Source organism: Passer domesticus, chromosome 9 (assembly GCF_036417665.1).
Source record: "Passer domesticus isolate bPasDom1 chromosome 9, bPasDom1.hap1, whole genome shotgun sequence".
In the NCBI taxonomy this organism is placed as follows: domain Eukaryota; kingdom Metazoa; phylum Chordata; class Aves; order Passeriformes; family Passeridae; genus Passer; species Passer domesticus.
In genome coordinates this window covers 35,771,291-35,795,786 of record NC_087482.1, presented here as the reverse complement: position 1 = coordinate 35,795,786, position 24,496 = coordinate 35,771,291, and the positions used below count along the sequence as shown (strand labels likewise).

Below are 24,496 nucleotides of genomic sequence, written 5' to 3'. Positions count from 1 at the left end.
GCACCTACAGGGAAAAGCTGATGGGAGCAGAGTCCTGGAAATGCACCAGGGAAGGGGGTTGGGGTGGGGGGAGAAAACCCTCAGAAAAATCAAATTAACAGCACTTTAAAGGGAGCTGAAAGCCAGGCAGAGGACTGCAGGCTCGTCAGCCTGATGAGAAAAAACAAACCGTCAGCTTGAAAGGCGTGCTATCTTATCTGCAACTAGTGGGACTAGAAAAGAGAAAAGGCAGGGAAGAGATTGTGCCTTTTAATTAAAAGCAGATCCTTTTATCTGCCAGCTGTGGAAGACAAGACACCATCCCCTCCACCAGCTCCCTCCCCTCTCCCTGTCACCAGTGCCATCCACAGGCATGTGGAGGGATGGGGACTTGGGGGAGCAAAGGTTTGTCTTTCTTTCCCCTTTTTATTATCTTGTTTTCAGTGCCTGCTTCATTCGCAGTGCCCGGGCTGCTTGTGGCTGTGGCTGGCAGGGTCGGGGCCTCTGGAGCCAGCTCAGGGGGATAATGGGCAATTAGGTTTTATCAGCAGTATCATACAAGGAATTCTGTCCAATTTCACAGCTTCTGTCTGTCACATAATGAGAGATCCACTGCCCACTTACAGGAAGCCTTCGCTACCTTGCTTGCTCTCTTTTCTCCCACTTGGAGAAATGGAGAAGAACTTCTTAACCGGAAAAATCCCTAAATCCCACCTAAAATGAGTTCACTTCCACAGACAAAGCAGCTCTGCCCATTCCCATTCCCTCTCTGAAAGGCAGTAAGGAAAGGGTAGGAGCACACTGAGCCTTGGAGCAGTAAGAAACACCCAAAGACGCCCATGCTGACGGCAAAGGGATCCCTCACCCTCTTTGCACTCCAGGGCCACCCGGGACTCCAGGTTGTCCATCTGCAGCTGGAGACGTTTCAGGGTCCGGTCAGCATCCCGGGACTTGCGCTTGTAGGCGATGAGGACGATGATGATGATGAGGAGGAGCAGGCCGCCGCCGCCGCCGATGCCGATGATGGCGGGCAGCGTGAGCAGGCTGTCTGAGTAGATCTGCAGTGTCCCCGGAGAGAACTCAAACCCTCCAGCCTTGATCTGCACCACAGCAGGGGAAAAATGGACCTGCTGTCAGGGACTATGTGCCACAGGTACCCTCCCTGCTGTGCCCCTGGGTGTGACTCCCAGCCCAGGGCATGAATGACGAGGGCAAATGCAGGAATGGCAGGGGCTGGTCGGGAGCAGTGAGAGGCTCTTTGATGGCATGCTGCACACACACTGCCAGTGCACGTGCAGCAGGCAGAGAGTTTGATGTCTCATTCAAACATTACAGTAACAGATGGGATGTAAAGCGAGTTTCCCCCCGGATGGGGAGCCTGGGGAGGACAGTGCTGGGTCCCTTTTAACATGGCAGAGTCCTGGAGCGTGAGCAGTGCTGTACTACAACCTCACAAACAAAGGAGCCTGCCTTGCAGCATGTGCCAGCACTGAGGGGGAGAGGTGGGAATGCCCCCTGCCTTGCATCCAGCGCCAGCCAGGGCACAGTAACACCAAGCTGAGTGTGGGGGAGGGTGACAAAGTGCATGGTCTTACCAAACACATAATTAGGAAGAGGGATGCCTAGGGAGCAGGAGGATGACTCCTGTGGAACGCTCTTGCACATACACCTACTATCCGGTCCTCATTCAAGGACGAGCACACAGCAGGGCTGGTGCTGGGATAAAGACTGACATTCTGAGACACAAGGCACAAGGAGCAAGGCACCAGTGCCAATACTTACTGTGACTTTGTGCTGGCCAGTGAGGTTGGGGGACTCGCAGAGGAGCTGTGTCTCAGAGACCGTGAGGGTGCAGGGAGTGTCTCCGATCAGCACCGTGTAGTTGAGGCGGGAGTTACCAGCAGCTGGTGGGAGCAGGTTCCTGCCCTTTGTGGGAACAAGGAATAAGACTGTCAGTTCTCATGCAATGGGGAATGTTTAAAAAACCCAACACAGGGCAAAATCTTTGCCCCAGGAGAGACAAAACGCCACCTCCACAGAGGGACATGTCCCCACCTCTGCCCCCACATGCAGACTCTTTACCTTGAGGATGAGGGGAGAGCTGGGCTTCAGCTCCAGCATCCCTGTGGGGCTGAGTGGCTCAAAGACAGGGTCTGGGTAGTAGACGAAGTTGGTGGTGTTGATGATCAGCAGGGCCTGGACGTTATCCATGACAAAGCCGATCTCATCCGGGCGGTCGCCGAGCTCCGGGGGGCTCCGCACGGGGTTGTCAATGGAGGGAGCATAGCACACCATGGTGGTGTCATTGTAGACAGTGCAGTTCTGCAGGAGGCACAGAACAAGGTCAGACCCACTCCCAGCAAGGTGGGCAGGATCAGACCCCACAAGGATCTCCTGAAAGCAGCAGCTTTGGACACGAAGTGTAGATTTGGAATCTCCTGCTCTGTTCTATCAACAGGTATCACACCCCCACCCCCCAGGGCAGAGACAGACTCCTGTCTGCAATGGATGTGCAAGGGGTGGCAAGCAAGCTGCAGATGGGCTTTTTCTGTCAATATCCTATAGATGTCCCACAAACCTCCCACCAGTTTTGAATGCTGAGATCTCAACCCTCTCCTGAAAGCACCTGGCTGGAGGCTCTGCAGAGAGACTGGTGCCTCTCTTTGGGGCAGGAGCCCCTGGATCTCAGCCTCTCCAGACCATGACACCTGAAGGGCAAAGGGTGCACTTGCTGCTCTGCATTGCACACAGACAACATCCCTCCTCTTTGTGCTCTGCCCCCAGCCCCAGCCAGCACCACTTACATTCTCCCTTTCAGAGCTGCAGTACTTGGCCCGGATCCTGGGCTCTTTGATGGTGGCCAGGTTGGTGCCAGTCACAGTCAGCAATGTCCCACCACTAGAGACACAGAGACAGTGGGTTAGGAAAGGCAGCTGGCACTGGATCCCCAGTTCTAGGAAGGAAGCAGCCACCATCTCCAGCCAGATGCCCATCTGCCCCAGCCTGGGTGAGCCACCATGCCCCAGGTATCTCTTATCCCACCCATATGTTGCATGGCTGGCAGGAATTGGCATGCACCACTGTCAAATCATTTCAGCTGACCCAAGGGCCAACTAGAGATATAAAACCTGGTAATTAACACTGACATCCCACCCTGTGTGCAAGTTTAGGGTCTGAAGATGACTCCCAAGCTAAAGTCAATGAAGCATTCACAACAGGAAAGCATCCCAGGAAGTACAAGCTCCTCTCTGCCACCCTTTCTCCACCACAGAGGCAGTGGGTGACAGGAGAGGCTGAACACTGCCAGGTTTTCTCCACGACTTGGTGTTAAAAGCCCCATGGTCTCAGAGACCTTGGCCATGCCTCTGGGGAGCTTGCTCCTCATCAACAGCCTGGGGAAGGTTTCCCTTGGCACTAGCTCTTAATGGATTCCTTCGCCTCCTCTCCAGCCAATTCAAGCCTTTTAGAAAAATATGTAAACATTTCAAAAAATCCCCCGATGGGAAATATTTTAATTTTATTTGCCGCCACCAAATGTCAAGCTGAAATTAAGCAGATCCAAAGCACTCTCTGCTCTTGCCCCCTGCCAGGCTGAGCAGTGTAGGCCAGGAGTTAGCAGGGCCCTGGTGCCAAGCCATTGCTCACACTCCTCTTGCCACATCTATGGAGTGCAGCCTGGCAGTTATCACAGCACTGAGATGTGCCCATCGGGAGCGGGAAATCCACATGGGAAACAGCTCCCCATGCATCCTACAAGCTCCTTGCAATTCACCTGTTGATGCTCCATTCAGGATCAATCTTCTGGATGGTGGGGTCCTCTGTGTAGTTGTACTTCACCTCTGGGTTGCTCAGCTCTGCTCGGTTGATGTTGATGAGGATGGGGGAGCCGCCAGGGGTGTGCCCTGGGGGGGTCCTGCACCGAATCTCACGGGCGCTTCTCCTGGGGTGGAAACACACAACCTGTCAGTGCCTGGGCAGGAGGGAGGCCAGGGCAGCCAGGGAGCCCCCTGCCCCAGCCCCTCTCCCCTTCTGAAACAGCTGGGGAGTGAAGAGAGAAAAGAGGAAAAAAAAGAAAAAACAAAAACCCAAGAAATGAAACAAAAGGCAGCCGGGAAAGACTGAGCAGCTCCTGAGCGTTCCCATCGTGCGGCGGCTGCAAACAGCAGCGATTAGGGCTGATAACCAGTAATTACCGCAGGAAAATATTTAAAGAGCCGCTCCATTATCATCCCTAATCTAAAAATTATCCACTTCATGCCTCAGGGCTTTGTGCTTTTAGAGAAAAAAATCTCTGTTCTTAGGGCTCTTCCTGCAGCCTCTGACATACAGAGGTTTCAAGAGGAGACACCTTTGGCCACCCAGGGGGTTTGGCTCCCATGGTCTCTCCTGGCTTCCTGGCCCAGGCCTCTGGCTGCTGCTCTCTCTGGGGGTCCCACTGCCTTGAAGGTGCCTGTTGCACACCCTCCACCACCCTCTGTGCCCCTCACCATGAAAAAGCACAGGGCCGTCCCCCGATGGTCACGGAGACGTTGCTGCCAGCATTGAGGTGGGTGCCTTCGATGGCGATCCAGGTGCCACCAGAGAGAGGGCCCCGGGCGGGGACAACACGGGAAAAAGTGGGCATCTGTCAAAGGAAAAGAGCATCCCTGGAGTCAGGCTGGCAACTGAAACCCACATCCCCAAGCAGCTTCAACCAGGTGACAGGGCCACAGAGGAGAGGGACATGTGAGACAGCAGCTGGGCACAGTACTAAGGCCTGGCAGTGCCAGCAGGACAGTGGGGAGGCAGAGCAGTGGCAGTCTTGGAGAAATTCAATCACCATGACTCAATGCCCGGGCACAGAACCCCTCCCTCCCCCTCAGGAAAATGATGGCAAACTTTCCAACTCAACCAGAAAACCACTCAAAACCACCCAGCATCACTTCCCTTTCGAGGTGACAAACCTGTCCCTGGCACAGGGCTTACCACAAAGGTGAAGGTCTTGGGGGATATGGCGCGGTAGCTGGGCGTGCAGTCACGGATGCACACTTCTACCCGTGCCTCGTGCACCTTGCTCAGGCTGGCATCTCCGATTTCACACACAATCCTAAAAGATGAGAGTAAGAAGCTCTCAGTGACCTGGCACCAAGACACTCCCTGTGCAAAGCAAAGGTCTCAGGTGCCAGCAGATCCATGAGAAACCAAGGTGGTGGCAGTTGACACTGCCAGCCCTCAGAGAAGCTTCCCCAAAGCCTTTGAGCTCTTCCCAGAGCAACCATAACCAGCAGGTACTTCCCTCCCAGTCCAGCCCTATCAGATCTGTCTTTTGCAGCCATGGGCAGCATTCGAACACCATCACTGCTGCCCCTAACCCCCGGAGGTGATTTGGAGCACGCCACCCCTCTCCAGGCACTCACTGCTCGGCGCTGATGTACTCGCTCTCGATGGGGATGCACGCCACTTTGCCCACTCGGACTCCCCAGCGGACATCCTCAAACTTCAGGCCCAGGTTCTCGCCAGTGATGGTCAGACGGGTCCCTCCTTGTCTGGGGCCAGTCTCAGGGAACAACTAGGAGAGAGCATGGTCTGTCACCAGGATGCAGAGCTGCAGGGACATCTCACTCAGGCAGGATGTGTGTTACAAGCAGCAAGGAGCAGAGAGGTGATGAGAAATGTCAGCATATATGTAAGCTGCCCACAGAGCAGAAAAGACCTCCCCAGTGACAGCTGTATCCACAAAATCTCCCCAGGAACAAGCCATGAGACGTGAGATGTGTCCAAGCAGAGGGCTGGGACAGGGATACCCTCCTGCAGGCACAACCATCCCTAGGTGACAAGGACACAAGAGTTGAAGGACACAGGTAGCATCAGCCATGGATCCAGATGAGCCAGCAAGGAAGCCCCTGGATGTGCCTGGCTTTTGGCCAGGTCCCAGGTGCCCAGGGATGAGATTCCCATGTCCAAGATGTCCTCAAAGGAGAAAGCATCTCCAACAGGTCCCTGCAGAGGTGAAATGGCAGACGGGGGGAAATGCATTTCTCTTCACCAGCAAACCCTTTGCTGAGGCCAGTTGGGAAGGGAGGGGACGTCAGCACAGCACCATGCCTCATTTACCAGGATGATGCCCAATAAAGCAGACAGGTGTGGCCTGACAGACAGTGGCAGAATGAGGGATGAACAGAGGTGTGGGCCCTGTTCCAAGGTATGTGGGGATGCTGCCTCTAACCAGGCAATTACAGGCAGTTTTACATCAGTGATTGCTGGCCCCGAGGTCAAGCGCCCACCTGCAGCACTAACTGGGAAGAATGGCAGAGCTGCATGCCCTGAGTGGGCCCAGGGACACAGCTGGGTCCCCAGTGACATGAAGACACAGCAGAGGAGAAAGCAGCTGCAGGCAGCAGGAGAGGGAGAGGGGAATGTGGGCTGGGTCAGTCCAGGAAGAAATCACACCCTGGCCCAGGGGAGGGATGGTCCTGTTGCAGGTGCTGGCCTCCTCTGCTCTCGTGGCTGAGAGCAGCCTCTCCTCCCCTCTAGCACAGGCAGGCACCTCTGTTTGCACTAAGCCCAGCTCCTGGACAGGTTCAAGCCATGACCAAGCACATGTAAGCTCTCTCCATTCTTGGCAAATCTGGGCAGCTGTAGCCCTGGGGCCTGAGCCAGACGGATCCTCCTCCTCCTCCTTGTGAAGGGCTCATTCCTGAACAGCATCTCCACAGCAAGGAAAAGCAGTTGAGCTGAGGGTGGGAAACATGCAGCAGTGGACACTGTCCACATCATCAACCCTGATGGACTGCATGGAGCCAGGGGCTGTTTCTGCACAGTTCCACAACAGCCATTGCCTCTGGGGTTAACTTCTGCCCTCTGGATTCAGGCTGGGCTGGTGACCTTCAGCAGACAGGAGCACCCAGTCCCCTTCCACACAGGCATCCTGCAGGACACGTCCCACAGCAGCATCAGAGCTAGGACTGGTGTCTGAACCCTGGGTCATGCCAAGGCAGTCACAGCTCACTATTTACACAGCAACAAAACCCTCTGGGGCTGCGGGGAACCACTGTTTGCCTAAACCCTGTTCAGCCCCTGCCCAAGCCTGGGATTGGAGCTCGTTCTGTCAGCAGCAGCCAGCAGCAGGTTGGGTCTTCCCCTTCAGAAAGCCCTGGCGGGGCGGCTGGCGAGAAGCGGCTGTTTGTTTGGTGTTTCCAAACGAGTGTTAAAAGCTGCTCCGGCGTGTTCCAGCCCTCCTCCTCCGCAGCAAAGCTGACAAGGGCCACGTGTTCGGGGAGGAAGGAGCCCGGGAACGAAATGACATCGTGTGCCGCCCAGCACAGGGAGGTCACAGCTAAACAAGGTGTGTGGGAGGGGGGAGCTGCCAAGCAGAGCAATAGCTGCTCAACCCCCCCGCTCCCCTCTCCACCTCCGGACCCCTGGCCCCAACTAACAATGCTGCTTTTCTCCTAATTGGTTTCATAGGGTCCTTTTACATCAACAAGCAAACAGCTTCAGTGGGTACAAGCAGTTGGCTTGCTCTCAGCTCCTGTGGCCACGGCACAGCCAGGAGGTGCGGAGGCCAAGGGGTACCCCCTTCCCAAGGGAAAGGATGTCACTCTGAGGGTCACAGTGAGCACTAGGCAAAACACCACAGAGGTTTGGAAGGGGCTTGTCCCCACCACTGAACAATGGGGAAATGATTCAAGGGTGAAGAATCATGGTCATCTCCCAGCTCAGCCCCACCACCCATGAAGAGACCTGCACTCTGGTGAGCTGGCCAGGAAGGAGGCTCCACCTCATGAAACCACTGTAGGAGACTCTTCTCCCCCATCGGCCTGCGCTGCCCTCTCTGCACTAGGCTTTTCTCTGGATCACTTGCAAGCATGCCCACAGCCCAGATGTGGGCCTGGGGTAGTGGGAGGCAGCAGGCAGGCTACAGGAGCAGCATCACACCAACAGCTACTGCACATCCACACCACCTGCCTCCTCCCAGGACACTGACGCAGAGCAGTGCCAAGGTCAAACCCACCTGCTAACAGATCTGCTCCTGCTACACCTGCAATTACTGTAAAACCTCATAATGATTCAGGGTGGGAGAGCTGTTAACCATCAGCTCTGGACCAACTGCTGTGACCAACGCTGGGCACCATCAGCTGCTGGGATGCTGCTGTGAGCGGTGTGTGTGTAAATGCCTGCAGCCCTGCTCACCTGAATACAAGAGGATCAGGGCACAGCCTACAGCGAGGCCACTCTGACCATGACCTGCCCCACAGCATTCTCCACTCCCATCACCCCTAGGGGTCCGGATTTGGGAAGCTCAGCCTGAGCACAGTGGGAAGCTGACAGGGAGCCCTGCAGCTCTGCACACAACAGCAAACTTCCATGTAGGGATGCACGCTCTGAGGCTCAACCCCACTTTTTCAGGAATGGATCCCTCCTCCTGCCGGCACTCCACCAGCCCCAGGCAACTCTGCAGGCAGTATTTCTTGCAGGCAGGGATGTGCCCAGCAGGGCTGTTCCCCTCTCTCCACATGGCTGCCACCCAGCACACTGCAGGGCCCATCCGTGTGAGAGGCAGGCAGCACACACTTGGAAAAGCCAGGACTCTCATTTCCAGCCTCCATCAGATAAGGCACTGAAACCCAAACAGATCAGATCCTGTGCTAAGACTCCGGTAATTAACACCTTCGAGGCCCGGCCAGCCGTGGGTTAGCAGAAGGTATCCAGCTGAAATACCCACCAGTCCCTCCTTGTGAACCTGGATTCCAGCCCATCAGGCATGTGAATATTAATATACACAATCTTAAAAGCAAAGGTCATAAAAGCTGTCAGGGAAATGGGATGATGATGATGAACTACTGGCCCCAGTGCACAAGGCAACACAAGAAACAACCTAGAGCTCCCCTGCATCCCTCAGTCATGTGTAGGAAGGGCTGGAATTTTGGAAATGAGCCAGAAAGCCCAGTGCACAGGGGCGGTGGAGAGAGGATATTAACCTTGGAAATGAAACTGGTGACAAAAACAGTCAGTTACTAAACACTGAGTAGATCTGGCTGCCGTGAGCTGCCCCTGTAGAGCCCCATCGCCATCCCATCCCCATCCCGGTCGCTCGGCACAGGGTGTCCCACGTACCTTGGTGATCTTGGGGTCGGTGCAGCGGCTGTTGCCGCTGCTGGCGTGCATCCAGCTGTTCTCGTAGGCCAGGCAGTGCTGGCGCAGGGAGCAGCGCCGCTCCGACACGCACCAGCCGCACTCGAAGCGCGGGTCGGCCTTGAGGCACAGCCCGCAGCTCTCCCGCAGCGCCGAGCACTTGTACAGGTGGGCTGCAGGGGCAGGAGGAGGGCAGGGTCAGCACAGCCCCCCAACCCACAGGAAAAGGGTTTGGGGGAAAAAGGCACCTGTCCTTGTCCCTTCCCACCAGCTCCCAGTAGGACAAACCCCCACAGGCAGGAGCCAGCAGCACCCTGGACTCAACACCGAAGTAGAGAGTGCTTTCCAAAGCTCCTTAGAAAAAGCCTCTTGTTTAGAAAACCCACCAAAGCATGGTGCAAACTCTGGTCAGAGCCAGGGTGGGCTGGAGGCTGAGGGGGCACTGGGCCAGGTCCCATCCCATCCCTCACTCACCCTGGATGTTCTGGGGGTTGTCAATGACAAAGTTCCCATTCCAGACCACAGACAAGTTGACGGGCAGGTCACTGATGTCATTCCCTTCGTAGAAATACTGCAGGAGGAAACAGAAGGAGGCAGAGCCTGTTAATTATTGAGACAAATGTCCTAGTGGTGAGGGGCATAGAGAGACAGACAATCCCATTACATGGATGTCTCCCATCAGCCTAGAGGAGAGGGATGGGGTCCTGGCTGGGACTTGCTGGCTAGGGACAAACAGGTCTGACAGTCACTCGTCAAAGCATCAGTCACAGCACATGAAACCAGTGGGCTGGACTGACAAAAAAAAAGATAAAGCAGCACAACAGAGGGCTTGTAAATAGACCCAAAGCCATCAACTCAAAGGTCTGAAGCTGCTGCTGCTGGAAGAGGAAGAAACAGATGGTGCCTCTGCAGCACAGATGTACTTCTCCCCACAAGGCTCCCGAGGCCTTCCCCATGTCCTCCCCACTCCAGGGATGTTCAGTTGGATATCTGAGATTATGGTCATCACTAGTGAAGCTTGGGGAGGACAGGCTGGGCACATCACAGGAGTGGATTCAGTATAGTCACCCTCGACAGCCAGTGGGAAGATGCCTCTCACAGTCCCCTCCAGCCCCATCATCCACAACAAAATGACAAAGCTGTGGCCACAAGGCTGTGGGTGGGACAGAGCTAAGGGCCACTTCAGTGTCACATCAGCCCTCAGAAAGATCTCAGGAGAGAGCACTCCTCCCCTCCACACCACACCCAGATGCTCCACTCCCAGCTCCACACTGCACTTGGACACCAGATGCTCTCCATTTCAGGACTGGAACCACCACCCTGAGTTTCCATGTAGGAAGGTGACACCAGGGAATCCTACCAGCCCCAGCTTTAGGGGACCCAAAACTCGGCCCTTGGACCTGCTGCTGCCCAGACAAATCCACCTCAATTTCTCCTTCCAGCCTGGCCAGCGCCTTCTCCCCACTCAGACCCCTCTCCCCTGCCTCAACATCTGAGTCCCAGCCACAGCAGCACCATCAGTATTCCCTGCAAAGACCCTGCATGCAGACAGAGAGGTTTAATCGATACGGAGGCAGGAAGGCATTTGGAACCATCCCTGACAGCTAATGACCTCCTTCGGCAAGAGATTCCCCGCTCCTCGCCTGAGAAAATGACAGGCGTGTCAGGAGAGATTAAATGAATGATTCATGGCTTGCTGGAGTTTGTTAGGGAGCGGTGGATGCACTGGCAGTGGTTCACCCACAGCCCTGCCACCGCCTCCAGCCAGTCCCAGTGTCACCTTTCACAGCCCCAGGCGGTACCCAGAGGAGGTGGCCTCAGCATCTCCTCCAGCACTGCCTCAGCTGCTGCCCCACACAGACCCTCTGCAGTGGCTCTGTTCTACTCGACCCCTCCTCAGTTGGAAAACAACACTTCAGTCTTCTCACCTGACCATCAAAGCTGGTCCCTTCTGTGCTGAGTCTCTCCCAGACAGGGAGCAACACCAGCCCAGCATCAGACATGGCACCAAAATGGGGCTCATGCCCAGTGTGAGACACACATCCCTCCCTCAGTGCTACAGGGTGCCAATGAGAGCCATGCCTGGTCCTCCATTACAGCTTTTTCTTGGTGATCCCTCATCCACGAGCCACCCCACCCAAAGGCAGGGTGGAGAACCCCAAAATGCAGCCCTTCCCAGGGAGGAAGGCTGCTGCTGGTCAGCTGCACACAGAAATTGTCAGACATAACACAGCCACCTGCAAATCCAAGAGCTCCACCACCATCTCCTGTCTCCAGGCAGAGCCCCATCACCCCCAACAGAACCCCCCAGACATGCCACGTCTCACTGTGTTTGCTCAGACAACTTTCCCCACATCCCCACCATGCACCATCCACCACCAGAGCCCCTCAGCAACATTCCTGCTACCAGGCCTGGGAAGATGAAGGCAGAACTTGGCTAGGAGTCCAGATCTGTTCACCTTGCCCTACCCTACTCCCACCCAAGGATATCCCCAACAGAACCACAACAAGGAGCTGGCCAGACCCACGGCAGTGGGCAGAGCCCATTCCCTGGCAGCAGGAGGGAGCACATGCTGGGGAGGGTGGTGGCAGCGCCGGAGCAGAATTTAGCTGTGACGAGCCACGTGGCAACGTAAGTGAAATTGGCATTTTCAATTTGTACTCTGACATGTCTCATTTGGGGCCCTGGCATCTCGGGAAGGCATCCAGCCTGCAGCTGTCCAAAACATTTATTTGCATCTCTCTGCCCCGGCTGCTTTTGGAAATTAGTTCTTCTGGGAGGTGGGTTGGAGGAAGAAGAATAGGGGGAGAGGGAGGGAGAACATTAACTCTTCGTGCACCAGTCCTGAGACAGCAAGAGGCCAACTGCATGAGAGACTGTCTCCCTGTGGGAAAGGACACTACTGAGGATGCTGACTTTGCTGTGGCAGAGAGCTGGAGCGGGGAGCAGCAGGAGCACAGGACTGTGTGAAGGGAAGTGGCAGACCAGGAGTCGTTGTCTCAGCTGGTGTTCAAAGTGTGGGATCACTAAGGGAACATGGATATCAATGAAAAATGTGTCCTCTGCATCTGCATGACTGTCAGCAGCCTCTAACCTGCCTTGCAGAGACAGCAGTGGGTCTGTGACTTGGATACTGTTCCTGGTCTCTGTGGAACACTGGAGCTGGAGTCAGGACTTGGCTGTGCACAGGCAGGAGCTGCAGCTGCAGGGCCTCTGGGCTTGGCCTCCTGGGACTTGGAGATCCATCAGATCTAATTTCCAAAGCGTGTTGTATTTTGAAAGGTGCTTCCAAAAGGCCTCCCCACAACAGCCCTTGCCATACTGTCAGCACAAAAGTGGCCTCTCCACCCACTGGCACAGCCACAGCCAGGGAGGCAGCAGCATCCAAGTAAAGCAGCAGCCACCTTCCAGCCCTGAAGGCCCCACAACTGGTGGGGATCAGGCAGGGGGTGCTTACCAGTCTGTCCATCCTATGGGAACCAAAAAAGAGCTCCCAGACAGCCAACAGGTTCCATCACTATAGCTCCTCCCTGTTCAGAGCTAACATGGTGTTAAACAGCCATTAAACATTTAACTGTTATTAACCTCCCAGTTAATCAATCCCAGTGGCTGGCAGCAGACTGGGATGAGCAGCGGGAGAGTAGGGCAGGATGGGTGTGAGTGAGGGGATGCACCTACCCAGGCAGTGCTGCTGTCAGACCATCTTTCACTCTGCCCAGGACCCCCAGCTGTGCCAAAAGATGATTTGGCTTGGAAACTGCTGAGGACAAGCTATGGGAAAGGGATGTTTGCTCTGGGAGCAAAATGCAACAGACACAGCCTGAGAGCAAACCAACAGTGCCCAAAAGTGATGTGTTCTGATGCAGCACAGCCCACAGAAGAGGATGGGAGTAAAGATACCATCAAGTGAGTCAGCAACTGAGGTGAGAACTGCCTGGCTCCTTACCTACCCCAGCCAGTCTCCCTGAAGAGCTTACAAGGCCAATGTGGAAGAGAGGACAGAGGATGTTTCAGCCCCACCCACCTGGATAGTGGTTTTCCCAGCAAGGTCTCCTGCAGAGGTGAAGTTCAGGCAAGAGAACTCCTCTCTAAGCCTTTCTCAAGGCTCTTTACCCAAAATTTATCTCAGACATCTTCCCAAATAACAACCACCAACCTCACATTCTTTTCACATCTCTGATTCTCTCACCCACCCTGCCCCCATGCAGGGAGTGCCACCACCCCTGCACACAACAAGGGATGTGGCTGTCACCTGCCATGAAAGCCCCACTTTTGATTCTAGGAAGCCCACTGCTCACACACCCACCAGCTAGCAGCAAGAGGCACTGAGAGCTACCCAGCTTCCCTTGGGATGAGAGATTCAGCATGCTGAGAAGGTGCCTTCAGGGAACCACACAGGAGACACAGCTGCAGCTAGCAGGAAACACCCCAAATCTGTGGGCAGATCCCACTGAGATGCACTTCAGGACACTCCTGCAAATGCCATGCCAACTGGACGAGGCACTAGCCCTTCCCATGCCAGAGGAGGCAGGGCAGCCCCACAGCCATCACACCCCCTTCCACAGGGCATCCATCCCACTTCAGCCACCACCTGCCCAACCCATCCCTGGGGAAGGCAGCAGAGGGGCTGCTCCTCTGTGAGCAAACCCACACATCCAAATTTCCTGTGCAGCCCCCCTCACTCCCACATGCACCATCCCCCTGGGCTGCATTTCTGGAGGAGCGCTTGGGCTGCAGCTGTGTCCTATTTTTCTGTAGTTGATGACCTCAACTCCTTCCCCGCACTACAGGGACGGCAGTAATGTACATCGCGTCTCGCCAGGGCTCAACTGCAATTCATCATTATTTTATCTGCTGGAATTTAATTGGATCCTATCAAACTCTCCTGATACTCCCTTTTCACTTTAAACACTGCTGCAGGAAAGATAAATGTAGGCACCGCGAGGATGGAGAGCGCGGCTTTGTTGGAGAACGGAGCTGGGGCTGTGGGCTCCAATCCTGCTTCCCTCTCCATGGCTGGTTAATTAGAGATACATATAGTGGAGGTGTGCAGTGCTCAGAACAGGGCATGTGTGTATGATTTATGTTCCTCTATAAATATATCCTGGGCCGAGTAAAACACCGTCATCCGCACAACGGCACAACTTGACAGCAACGCTCAGCCTCTGATTCTGCATCTCCCTTTTCTCTTTTCACATGGATCTCCTCCTTTCCTCCCCAGTCACACACAAGCTTCTTCACCTGGATTCCTCTTGCCTCAAATCTAACATGGTATGACAACCTGAGAACCTGGGAATATGTCAGAGCAACACCCAGGTTCTACAGCAACAAAAAAAACACCCAGAAAACACAAATCTGAGAGGCCTTACTTCACTTCCCAGCATCCACACTTGGGGCTGGGTTTCAGCATCCATGCTGGGGCACCACACGTGCCCCCCCTGTCAGCCCAGCTTGCTCTGAACCCAAACCACTTTGTCCCAGCAATAATGCTCACTCCAGGGTGAACATCCCAACCCAAGTCGAGCCAGAGGGCAGGAACTCCACAGCCACAGCAGAAACAGTGGGCAAGGTGGGCTCTCCATGCCAGGGGCACTGGTGAGAAAGGAACCAAAAGGGAGCCAGGGAGGTGGCACAGCTGCTCCTCACCACGTGGGGCTTTGGCTAAAAAGAAAGGGAAATAACTGAGGCATGATGCTTAATTTAAAGTGCTGAGACAACAAGCTCATGAAAAGGAGATCAGGGGTTCTTCCTATTTATACATTTAAAGGGAAACAGCAGCTATGGGGCTATTTCAGCCTTAAGAGGAACATTTTAGAGAGAAAAAGCCAAAGCCCTGACAGTGAGAAACACCTGTAGCCATTTTGCAAAGGCCAGTACTAAATCAGATCAAGTCCAATGTTACAGGCATTAGTGCAGATTCGGGACTGTGGCACTTTTCAAATGCAAAACTGTTTCATTTTTACAGCAATCAGGAGCACAAACTCTGTGGAGGGATGTCAGATGGGAAAGAATAGGCAAAAGCAAGGATATTTGGAGAATGAATCTCAGTGGCATCAACCTTTTGCTTTGAGACAGGTGACAATTTCCATCCTCTGCTGCAAAAAGCAAGCCTGGAAAAATCTGCCTCCAGAAGATTAAAAGCAATCAATTTGCAAAAATTAGTTTATTGGCAAAGATCTTCATTTTCTTAGTTAGGCTTGTCTTTCCTTTTTGCATCTTTACAATACATATGGAAAACCATTAGGGTTGCTTTCCTCTTAAAGAGCAGAAAGAGACAAAAGCGAGGAGGCAGAAAATGTTCTTTCAGCTTGGTTTATGGCCTGGGATGCTGGGGAATACCAGAGCTGGTCTCCCTTGAGTTTGCCAAAGATCTATTGGGTGTTTCAAACCATGTTTATAGTCAACACTCAGACCTTAATGAATGGACTGCTGAATATTTAACCAAGATGTCCTTTCTTCAAAGTGCTAACAAGTCATTGGAGTTTGGCAAGCACTAAAACAAAAGACAAAGAGTTTTAAGGGGCTTGACTTATTATGCCTTTCATTCACCAGTGATTCAGGAAAGCATCCCTTATTCCACAGAGTATTTAACCTCTTGTTTAGATCCCACTGAACTCCTGGACACACTGCGTGCTTAAATGCCTTTTGGCATTCATCCTTCACTTGTTGGCTGGGAAGATGTCATCCTTTTCCTACTTCTCCACTTGCCAGTGTTCTCCACACCAAAATCCTAACCCGAAGGATGAGGTGCAATGGAAGAAGCCGTTGGGCCATGGCTGGGAGAGCCTGAAGCACTATCAAGCAGCCAGATGGACTGCAAAAAGGCATGAAGGAGACAAACACCACACAAGTGTGAATCTGAATCCCCCACACCATAATGCAGCCTGGCTCATTGCCCTCAAACATTAAAGCAGGCAAGCAGACCCTGAAAGCAAAGCAGCTTCTTTCAAGTCAAAACTCTGTTTTTCTCTTTGTGAAGCCACCCTGCACCCAAAAGCCACATCTCCTGCCCCAGAGTGCAGCCCATGCAGCTGCAGCTACCTGTTCCCCATGCTCCTCACAACACCACACACACGCCCTTCTGACAATCCGTGCTGTTGTCACAGCACCCCTGACAATTTCCAGGTCAAACATCCACCACTGTCAGCCCAGGAAAAGGTGCTGCTTACAGCTGTCCTGTTCCTCTGGAGGAGAGCTGCAGAGGCCATGCAATCTTGGCAGCCACAGCATCCCTTGGGAAACACGGGGAATGCACTGTGCTTCAGACTCTCCCCCCTGCTTGACAAGTTGAAACATAGTGGGGAGAAATGAGTCCACATCGTTCAGAGCCTCTCTGCAAGCTCCACCTCTGTTATGTAAAGGCTCCCCTCTGGCACGGGCACCTCTCCCCAACACCCCCAGGAGCCATCAGGCTGCTGCTGTCAGCACTGTGCAGCCACAGCACTTCCCTACAGGGAGCGTCCTGCAGCACACGTGTCCCAGACTGCTTTGGAACAAACTCAGCCAAACCCCACACTACAGAGCTGGGCAGGAGACAGCTGCCAGCCCCAGGCAGAGCAGGGCTGGCAGGAGGCTGGACTGGCTGCACAGCATCCCCCAGCACTGCTGCCCAGGGCAGGAGGCAATGGCTCAGGATGCTCCTGTCCCAAGGCTCTGCAGCCCTGGGATCGCTGGAGGAGGGAGGGAGCCAGCGCTCATCTTCAGTGGTTTCTAAATGTCACTTGTGCCACCAAAGAGAGCAGGGATCAGCACTGGTGTTAGGCTGCAAATGAGCTTTCACAGTAGGAGAGATGAAAAACAAATTTTAAAAGGATTAAATGGGAGAGCAAAGGGAGGGGCTGGCTGCATCTGGATGAGGGCAGGTCGGTGTAGAGCACAGCAGGCAGCTGAGGAGCTGAGCAATGGCAGCTCCCAGTGGGGCTATTAGCACCCAGAGTGGCTTTGTTCATGGGCCTAGTGCTCAGTGAGAGGCACACACACAGCTCACCCAGGGGTAAACCCGCTCCCCCCCTTAGGGGACAAGGTGCCTGGAGAGGGCAGAGATGCCTGTAGGAGAGAGCTGAAGTGACAGGGGGCAAGGACACAGAGGCAGGGAGCGATGCAGGGAGCATGGGATGGAGGGCAGGCAGGCAGGGGAAGGAGGCAGCTGCTGGTCAGATCAGGGATGCAGTCAGGGATGGACAGAGGCTGCAGGGGAGGAGGGGAAGCGCTCGCAGGGCTGGCAGGCACAGCTGCATGTGGAGGGCTCCATGTGTGCAAGGGGACACAGAGGTGTTACCTCCTTCCCGCCTGTAAAATGGGACAGCTTGGTGTCAGGGGGGCTCCAGCACATCCAGGCCCTGCTGGCTCCAGTCCAGGCAACTTTCTTCAGCTTTGCAAACCCAATTTCCTTGGAAGTGCTCCCTAAATCCTGGTGGCTTCAGCATTGATCCTATCTGGAACAACCCCAAGCAGCCTCCCAATGCACCTGGAGGGAGTGGCAGGGAGCCTGCCTCACACCCCACAAGCAACACAAACCCTGTCACCTGCCACAAGAGCACAAAACTGCCCGTGGTGGTCCTGGGGCAGGCAGGAAGGAGCAGCCCCCAGCCAGGAGAGCTCCTGGCACACTCACCGAGGTGTTCTGGCACTGGATGCTGGTGCTGTTGAAGCGCAGGGCGGTGACGCGCGTGGTGCTGCCGGGGATGTGGAAGATGCACTCGTAGTTGCGCTGCCCCGACTGCGGCTGGGGCAGGTTCTTGGCCGTCAGCGTGATGGGCTTCACCACACCCACGGGGATGTAGATCTGGGTGGAAGGCAGGATCTGAGGGCAGTCCTGCAAGGGGAACAAGAAGCAGATGATGAGACAGGAGCACTCCCCCAGCACCCCTGTGACCCTCTCCTGGCTGGCAGCCTTGGCAAACACCACCCTGAGCACGTGCTTGAGAAAATCCTCACATGCAGCAACCCCAAACCAGCATCCTATACCTGCTCTGCCCAAAGCCCTGAAGACAGGAAAGAAGAGCACAAAGGAACCTGGTGGCAGGGCAGTAGAGTGTTTTCTACAGCTCAGGTTGATTTAGGTGGGAGGTGGGGAGAGGATCCATCTCTGGAATCTGAAACCTGCCACTGCTACAGCAACACGTGTTTGGGCCAACTGGTAACAATATGGACTCCAATGCCATCATTGCAGCCAGTAGGTTTCAGAGTCAATGCCCACTGGGCTGTGCATTGTCAAGCTACCTGCTCAGCCCTCCTGCTTCCCTTACAGCCTGCATCCCCCTTCCTCCATAAGCAGACAGAAAAGCCTTTTCCCTCTTTGATACAGCAATGCACCCCTGCAGCGTGGCAGAGAACCTGCTCTACAGCAAATTTTGCTGCTGGTGCTTCTATTTGCACCAGCTTGAAGCAGTGTCACCCCACCCAGCCTGGCTGCAGGCTGCCCAGCACACAGTGACTCCAGCCAGGGGATGCTGCTGAGTCTGAGCTGGAGAAGAAAGCACCTTCCTGCCAGCCCCTGGGGAAGAAGACATTGGGAGGGCAAAGCACTCCACTTTTAATAGCCACAGGCTCCCAGCTGCTCTAGGGGAGCTGGTGACTCTTGTGTGCAAAGCACAGGGGAGCAGGAGGGAGCAAAAATAAATGAGCTCAGGCAGCAAAACAGCTCTGCAGCCCTGGCGGGTAACACTTCTGCAACAACAGCCTGATGCAATCCCACACCGACTTTGCCGAGCCGGGCAGAGGTCTCACACCTACAGCAGCTACTCCTGAGAGTGTTGGCTTGAAATAACATCAAGAGGGAATAACATGGGAGCTGCTTTAGAAACAGAAATGCAGTGGAGGCAGCCACTCCACTGCTGCCACAAAGCTCCCAAGGGTCACAGTGCGGCTGCAGGGGCAGCTCTGGCCCCAAGGCCAGCAGCAGCCGTGTGTGACCAAGGCTGCCCAGCTGCCTCCTGCCATCCTGCAGCAAGCCAGGCTGAACCTTGCAAAGTGCCAGGCTTTATCTCTGCTGGTATGATTAATTAACTTTCAAACAATGCAGAGAAAAGAAAAAGAAATTGTTTCATTTAGTGAATCTTGACAGAAAAACCCAACTACTTTTACTCTTTGGGTTTTCTGTTCTTCACAAGTCTGTATTCCCCAAAAGCACAGTTTTCAAGGGAAGAAACTACTTATCTCCAAAATAAACTAAGCAAAATAAAAGATGAGAGGAACAGAGATGGCAACAGGGCTGGGGCAGTCTGGGACACTGGGCATTGCTCTGTCACCTCCCTGCTCCACATCATGGCTGCCACTCTGCAAAGTGGGGCTTCAGTTTCCCCCCACTTTCAGAATCAGCTCAGCTCACAGTGGGGAGACACCTCATTCCTGTTGCCATTTCCATGGAGTGTCCCCATGACTGCATGGTGGTTTTCCCCACCAGTTTCCAGTTTGGAAGTGCTGTCAGAGGAAGCAGCCCCTGCCTGCTTGATCTCCTCCACATTGCAAGGGACCCCATGGGTGGCACAAGCCTTCCCCATAGGGCACACTCACACTTGGCAAGTATTAACTCCTGGCTCACTCTCCAACACTCCCATCTCCTCCTTTTTCAGTAATTATTGCTGCAGCCCAGCTGGGGTGGTGGGTAAGTCCATGCCCCCCAGGCTGTTTGCAGGCATGCCCAGGGAGCACAGCAGGCACGGGTGTCCCTCTCCCCACATAGGCAGGGGGGCTCATTCTGCTCATTTACAGTTTGAGCTGAATCCCCCCATGATGTCACACGCTCCACATCTGCCAGCAGAAGTGTCTCATCCAGCAAAAATGTCAGCCTGTGCCCAAACAGGAAGCACCTGGTGCTGGTGGGCGCCCAGGGTGCCCGGAGGGGTGGGGGTACAAGGACAACTCATTTCCCCTATGAGCAAGTCCAACCGCTGACACAACTCGGTCTGGCATTGCCCAGCACTTCCATCCCTTGGGAACACTCTGCACAGCCCACAGAGCTCTGTGTCCTGCCAAAAATAGCCCCCCCCCCAGCAGAGCCCCAGGCCCCAGGAGGAGGCAGCTATGAAGGCATGGGATAAGCAGAAAGGCAAAGCCCCAATTCCACAAATTCCCAAACAGCACACAACTCAGATTATCTCCACTGAAACCATTTTTCTATCTGGGTGAGAACATGACATGGATGTCCAAGTTTGTCTGGAGAGGTGAGAGCTTTAGAATCACACTGCAAATGCTGCCATTTGGGTTTCTCTGGCAGTCCCCAGCTCCGGCTGCAAGGCTGTGCATCAGCAGAAATAGGATGAAGGCAGTCTGGGACTGGGACTGGGCCTGACCCCAGCTTTGAGGTTCCTTCACAAAGTCCTCAGCCATTCCCACGGATGGGGAATGAAGAACAAACACAAGCTGAACCTACCTAATCTGAGCCAACACACTTGCTCCCCACAGTCCAGGAGCCTCTCACCCTCCACAGCAGCTCTGCATCAGCAGGGGCTGTCTCAGAAGAGCAGCCTTCTGGGATGGGATACTCCAGTGTCCATCACTGACCACCCTTTGCCCACCACTGCACACCATGAGTGGAAAAAAAATGAACAGCAGCCTCTGCTGCTTCATCTCCTCTTCCCCAGCCCTGCACCCCCCAGCCAAGACACAGAGGAGGGCAACCTCCAGAGCCCAGGCTTTAAAGCTGCCACAGCCAGAGGACAGGGACATCCTGACTGCTGTCACCATTTTCAGGCACATTTATGTGAGTGGTGGCTCCTACCCTTGCCCATTCCAGCCCTGCCACCCCCAGAAATCCAGACAAGCATTCCTGGCATGCCCAGGACAGAGTGCCCTGGATCGCTCTGTTTTCCTACAAAACAACCACTTTCCCACCCAGGAAATTGTGGTGCACTGCCCATGGGAAGGAGCAGAGACAGTCACCCTCTGTCCCTGCATTTCGTGACCAGTGCCCACCACACTCCAGCCAACACAACAGACCAAATCCTGCTTAAAATAACCTTCCTGCAGAGAGGATAGGGCTGGATGTCTACCATTAACTTGTCTGGTGGTGCCATGGGACTGGCACCGAGCCCCCCACCCACCACACCACCCCAGGGATGGGGACAGGATGTCTCATCCCAGCCTGGTCACAGAGCCCACAGCTGCAGCTGCTCTGGGGGTGCCTCACCATCCCTGCTGGGAACTGCTGAGGCCACACCAGTGTGCAAACAGGCTGAGCCAGGCGATCCAAACCTCAGACCAGGCACTGGTCCATTTCCCAGTGTGGCCAAAAGGTCTGCTGGGGGACACCCTGTTCACACTGGGGAGTGACACAAGTTCCTGACAGCCAGCCTGTGGGACAGCTGCACACATCCCAAGGGCACCACCACTGAGGGGTACAGCCAGATGCCTTGGGGTTCACCTGGAGGGAGGGGGGCAGATCCCATGGCCTCAGAGAGGGGAATGTGCAGATGGGAACTGCTGTGTTCCAGAGATCTGGACACCACGTGTTGCATTTGCAGAAGCAATGCCAGGGCTGGCTGGCTGGCTGGAAGCATGACCTCAGGGGCAGGCTTCTGGGATGCCTGAGATAGGCAGATTGCTCACTGGATTTCTTCACAGCACAAGCAAGGAGAAAACAGCTTTTTCCAACTTTCTCAAGTTAGTAAATTCCCCTGGAGGCAGCAGGACCTTCCCACTGGGGCCATGCACAGTCAGTGGGAAACCCAGATACGTTAAGTGGAGCCCCCTTCCAGAATAGGGACAGAGTTTCCTTCCCATAACTCTCTCTTCAGGACATAAATCAGCATTTACTGTAGAGCCAGCAGTGTAGCAGTGGCTTGCCAGACCTCCATACTCAAGCCAAGCAGCCACCACAAGCTGGGGACAGCAGGATGTCCTGCAAACACCCTGCTGATGGCAGCTTTCCCCAGTGGGTGGCACGGATGCTGCACAGGATGAACCCCCACAAAAGAACATGTTCCTTAGCAAAGCAGTTGAGATGAAGAAGGCATAAGGTGCAGCAAAACAGTTTGTTTTACAGATTTCAACCTTCCCCTCTCCAAAAACAAGTTGTTCTGCAATGACAGTTTGAGCTTGCTCCCTTCACAAACATCAAAGGAAAATGCTTTAGCATCTCTGCCTTTGTTTTTCCTTTCATTCAGCCTAAAGTGCTCCGGGCTTCAGCCGACTTCCCGAGCTGCCTCTCCTCAGCCACACAGCCTCTCCCCACCAGCAAGCACACAGTTCCAGCAGCATTTCCCTTTCCTCCCTCACTGCTCCTCAGGTAGTCCCAGCACCCCAGGAGAGGCAGTGGGAATGGTTTCTGAAGAGTTTGCCTTCCTCTAACCCCTTCCCCAAGGGCAGGGGACCCTGACAGGACCAGAACAGCCAAGGAGAGCAGTTTCACAGTCTTACCTCAGAAAGCTTGACACGTCCCTCCAGGAAAGAGCAGTCAGCAGCGTTGTGGGTGCAGATGTGGCGGTACTTGCACCAGTGGCAGGGGAAGGAGCCGTTCACGCACGACAGGCAGCTGCAGAGGGAGAGAAGTGGGCAGTGTTAGGGCAGCAGCAAGGCAGGGGCATTTCTTGGGATGCTTCAGCAGGACAGCATGCCCAGGTGATCCTGTACCTTGGGGTGGAAAGGATCCTTTATCCATGGGGCATGGGCCAGGCACTGGGGAGGAGATGCCTGCATGACCTGAGCCCTCAGGCTTTGCCCGTGGCAGGGTGGGGGGATATGATCTTTCAGGCACTGCAGGATTTGTGTCCCAGCTGAAGAGGCCACGTTCCCTCTTCCTCTTGGCAGGCTGACCCTGACTGCCCCACTCCAGCAGGGGCTGAGCTCCAGACTTTGGGAGCTTTATTTGGGTTCACTGAAAGGCGATTTTAGCAAGAGGCAGCAGAACAAGGGCTCTGCACCACAGGGGAACAGGGGAGAAAGGGCCAGATTAATGCATGCTCATTGAGAGGAAAATTATAACTGGCGAAAGGTTGGGTCAGATTAACATTTCAGGACTGTAGAGCCTTTCAGGCACTCACAATAGGTTGTGTGTGACCCCCTCCCTCAGCCCCCTCAGCCCCAGCCCTCCCCAGCCGCGCGTGCGTTGTGCCTGTGGGTTCCACCTCTCCCAGACCCTGACACTTCCATCTCCGCCCTCATCCTCCTCTCAGGGCTCTTTGTGCACAGGGACCACTCCTGCTTCCCTCTCCCCATCTTTTTTGGGTGTGTGTTCAGCACCCAAGGATGCCAGGAGCCCCATGCTCTGCTTTCCATTCCTCTTAGCAATGAAACCAGCCCCAGGGACCTGATGGCTCTCTGCAAAGCAGCAGGGGACACACAGAGTCCCACAGCCATTCACAGGAGTGGCACCTTGACAACCTGGTTAGCTTCCCTCAATAACCCCCTCCCAGGCATCCCTTTTGCATCCCACAGCTGGGGGGAGGCTTTTGGGGGTTTCAGCCCTGTGAGGAGGGAAGGGGCTGAGCCCTCCCTGCCATGCTGTCTGGGGGGGCAGAGCAGACAGGTCCCACATTCAGTACACGAGCCTTCACAGGGTGGGTCTGCACCAGGCATGTCTGTGCAGCCTAAGCTGTTCTCCCAAGGAGAAGATGGGAGAGCTGCTGAGGCATAGGTTAAAAGGCAGTAAAAATAATCAGCCTGGCTTTAAAAAAAAAAAAAAAGGAAAAAAAGAAGAAAATAAAAAAGCAGCAGCACTGGTTTTCACCCTAGAAGGCTCATACCTGCTCTTCACAGATCCAAGCATCAAAAGGATCAGGCCCAAAGCAATTATATTTAAACAAAGACAGGCTCTTTCCCTGAACACAGCTCTGGCAGGAGGCAGGCAGCCCTGCCCAGCCCAATCCTCCTCCTAATCACAGCTACCTCTGCCTCTACCCCTGGGAAACGACAGGAAAACACAGCATCACCCTGTGAGGCAGCAGAAAGACAATCTTCGTGGAGAAGATATCCTCGGTGGCAGAGCCTGGCATGCCAAATCCCTCGCCCTCCAGCAGAATTGTCACTTGGGAGGTGTGGGGACCTGAGGGGGCCACAGGGTGAGGGCAGCCCAGGGTGCAAAGACACACCCAAGGCTTTGCAGGAGCAGGTCTCCCGGGCTGCCCTGGGGTTTCACACACCATTACATATACAGCAAGAGCTTCCCAAATCCATGCGCACACACTAAGGAAATATTTAATTAAGCTGCTTGCAAAGGGGGCTGGAAGTCATTTCCATGTTTCGCTCACATTTTCACTTCCAAATGAACAGCCCTTTTAGCTTTACCCACAAATATGCTAATTGAGATGCTCCTTATGCAAATATATGCAATTTTATTTCAGCTGCAGAGATTCAACTTAAAAGCAGAGCCCCAGCCTCCTATCTCTGGTTGCTTTGATGGAGGGAGGTGCAGAGGGTGGGGGAAATAGCGAACACAAACAAAGGCAAAGGACAGTCCTGCCC

At 54.5% G+C, this 24,496-nt stretch overlaps 1 protein-coding gene across 2 annotated transcripts in view; it reads right to left on the bottom strand.

Annotated features, from left to right (window-relative positions):
• Positions 1 to 24,496, bottom strand: part of PLXNA1 (plexin A1) — a 112,400-nt gene that overhangs the window by 26,170 nt on the left and 61,734 nt on the right. For both annotated transcript variants that reach the window (XM_064432727.1, XM_064432728.1), the window contains exons 9-20: positions 22,454 to 22,568; positions 17,709 to 17,909; positions 9,568 to 9,664; positions 9,076 to 9,266; positions 5,376 to 5,527; positions 4,945 to 5,065; positions 4,467 to 4,603; positions 3,752 to 3,919; positions 2,784 to 2,877; positions 2,062 to 2,301; positions 1,762 to 1,905; positions 845 to 1,079 (exon numbers count right to left, since the gene is read on the bottom strand). In XM_064432727.1, coding sequence (XP_064288797.1) covers positions 845 to 1,079; positions 1,762 to 1,905; positions 2,062 to 2,301; positions 2,784 to 2,877; positions 3,752 to 3,919; positions 4,467 to 4,603; positions 4,945 to 5,065; positions 5,376 to 5,527; positions 9,076 to 9,266; positions 9,568 to 9,664; positions 17,709 to 17,909; positions 22,454 to 22,568 — 1,895 coding nt within the window. The remainder of the gene's footprint in view (positions 1 to 844; positions 1,080 to 1,761; positions 1,906 to 2,061; positions 2,302 to 2,783; positions 2,878 to 3,751; positions 3,920 to 4,466; positions 4,604 to 4,944; positions 5,066 to 5,375; positions 5,528 to 9,075; positions 9,267 to 9,567; positions 9,665 to 17,708; positions 17,910 to 22,453; positions 22,569 to 24,496) is intronic.